The sequence below is a fragment of the Octopus bimaculoides genome, chromosome 23 (assembly GCF_001194135.2).
Source record: "Octopus bimaculoides isolate UCB-OBI-ISO-001 chromosome 23, ASM119413v2, whole genome shotgun sequence".
Lineage (NCBI taxonomy): Eukaryota > Metazoa > Mollusca > Cephalopoda > Octopoda > Octopodidae > Octopus > Octopus bimaculoides.
In genome coordinates, this window is record NC_069003.1 from 11,914,834 (window position 1) to 11,916,697 (window position 1,864).

General features: G+C 36.6%; 1 protein-coding gene across 5 annotated transcripts in view; it reads left to right on the forward strand.

Moving 5' to 3' along the window:
- Window positions 1-1,782, forward strand: part of LOC106883691 (uncharacterized) — a 41,605-nt gene extending 39,823 nt beyond the window's left edge. For 2 of the 5 annotated variants that reach the window (XM_014934801.2, XM_052976004.1), the window contains exon 3: window positions 1,127-1,781. In XM_014934801.2, coding sequence (XP_014790287.1) covers window positions 1,127-1,336 — 210 coding nt within the window. In that variant the 3' untranslated portion in view covers window positions 1,337-1,781. Of the gene's footprint in view, window positions 1-1,126 lie in introns of all 5 variants that reach the window. The other 3 variants (XM_014934798.2, XM_014934800.2, XM_014934799.2) reach the window with 3 other exon arrangements.
- The last annotated feature ends 82 nt before the right edge of the window (window positions 1,783-1,864 follow it).

Consider the following 1,864-nt stretch of genomic DNA (forward strand, 5'->3'; position numbering starts at 1 on the left):
AATTAATAAGTCTTAGGGTAGCAAAAATTAAGAAATTTAATTTTACTACCAGTGGTGTAGCGAAAAAAAAATTAGTCGACAGACTATATATTATTCATGTAAAATACAGTGTACATTTAATACACATTAGAGATGCCCATAAAAGGACATCTAATGATAGTTGGCCTTGCCAAATAGTTTGTTTTGCTAAAATAACTTGAAACCTGGTTCGAAATATAGATGGTAAATGTTTTTATTTTTCATTCCTTTCGAAATTATCTCTAATTTTGTGGTGTAGAGCTTTGGCTGCTCTTATATATATATATATATGACAGGCTTCTTTCAGTTTCCATCTACCAAATCCAATCACAAGGCCCTAGTTGACCTGGGGCTATAGTAGAATACATTTGCCCAAGGTGCCACACAGTGGAACTAAATACAAAACCATGTGGCTGGTCTTAACCACATAGCCTTGCCTGCTCCTCATCATCATCGTCATTTAACGTCCGCTTTCCATGCTAGCATGGGTTGGACGATTTGACTGAGGACTGGTGAAACCAGATGGCTACACCAGGCTCCAATCTGATTTGGCAGAGTTTCTACGGCTGGATGCCCTTCCTAACGCCAACGACTCAGAGACTGTAGTGGGTGCTTTTACGTGTCACCCGCAACGGAGGCCAGTCAGGCGATACTGGCAATGGCCACGCTCAAGATGGTGTATTTTATGTGCCACCTGCACAAGAGCCAGTCCAGAGGCACTGGCAACAATCTCGCTCGAAAATCCTACGAAGGCCAGTCAGGCGGTACTGGCAACGGCCACGCTCAAAATGGTGTATTTTATGTGCCACCCGCACAAGAGCCAGTCCAGGGCAACGATCTCGCTAAACAAATTTGAAAGTAATGTTAAATCTCTGAACGAGGTATAAACAGTAACTGCACGACAACGTGAAGTATATTTGCCACTTAAATGCTGCTAAACCCTAAGGGTGAATGCTACTGTTGCTTTTAGATGTTCAGCTGGAGGAAATTTGAAAGTGATGTATGAAAATTATACCACATTATAACCTCTGTTGTAATATTGATACACAGATGTTTATTTTGCCATATTACCTTTGACTTTGGTTTGTATTTGGATACCATTTTCCAGGTTGAAAAGCGATGCATCACAGCACAACAGCAAATGGTAGCCATGTATGAGGAACACGGTAGGCTTATGGAAGAGAAGCTAAAGAAATTGTTTAGCTGTTTAGACCGTGTTGGAAAAGCTGAGTCCGAGCTTATGGCATTCAAGCAATCACTAGCTATGTTATACCAAGAAATGCAACTAGACATTGATAAAATCAAGACTTCCACCTAAATTTAACAACAAACATATCATTTCCTATTTATCATTTATTTATTGTTCATTTCATTCACATTTTTCAACATTGTTTCTTGTTGCGTTTTTATTCATTTGTTATATTCTTTTGTTTTTGCCTATTTTACAACATTAAAATGAAATATATTTTTTTAAACAAAAAGAAATTCATCTTGTATTTACATTCTAAAGTATTTTTCTGCTCCATTGCATAGAAATAGAAAATGTTTGTGTTTCAAAATTAAATTTTTTTAAGTTAAAGAAAAAAAAAATGTTTGATTTCATTTTAAGAATTTCAATCTAAAGTTTAATAACAAAAAAAAAAAATGTTCACTATCATTTGTTGAGGAATTGGTTATCCATATTAATGAAAATACTATGGTGCCAAGGTGACAAAATCATTAGTGTGCCAGGAGAAATGCTCAATGGTATATCTTCCAGCTCTACATTCTGAGTTCAAATTCCGCCAAAGTCCACTTTCAGGGTCAATAAAATAAGTACCAGCCAAAGACTGGGGTCAATGTAACT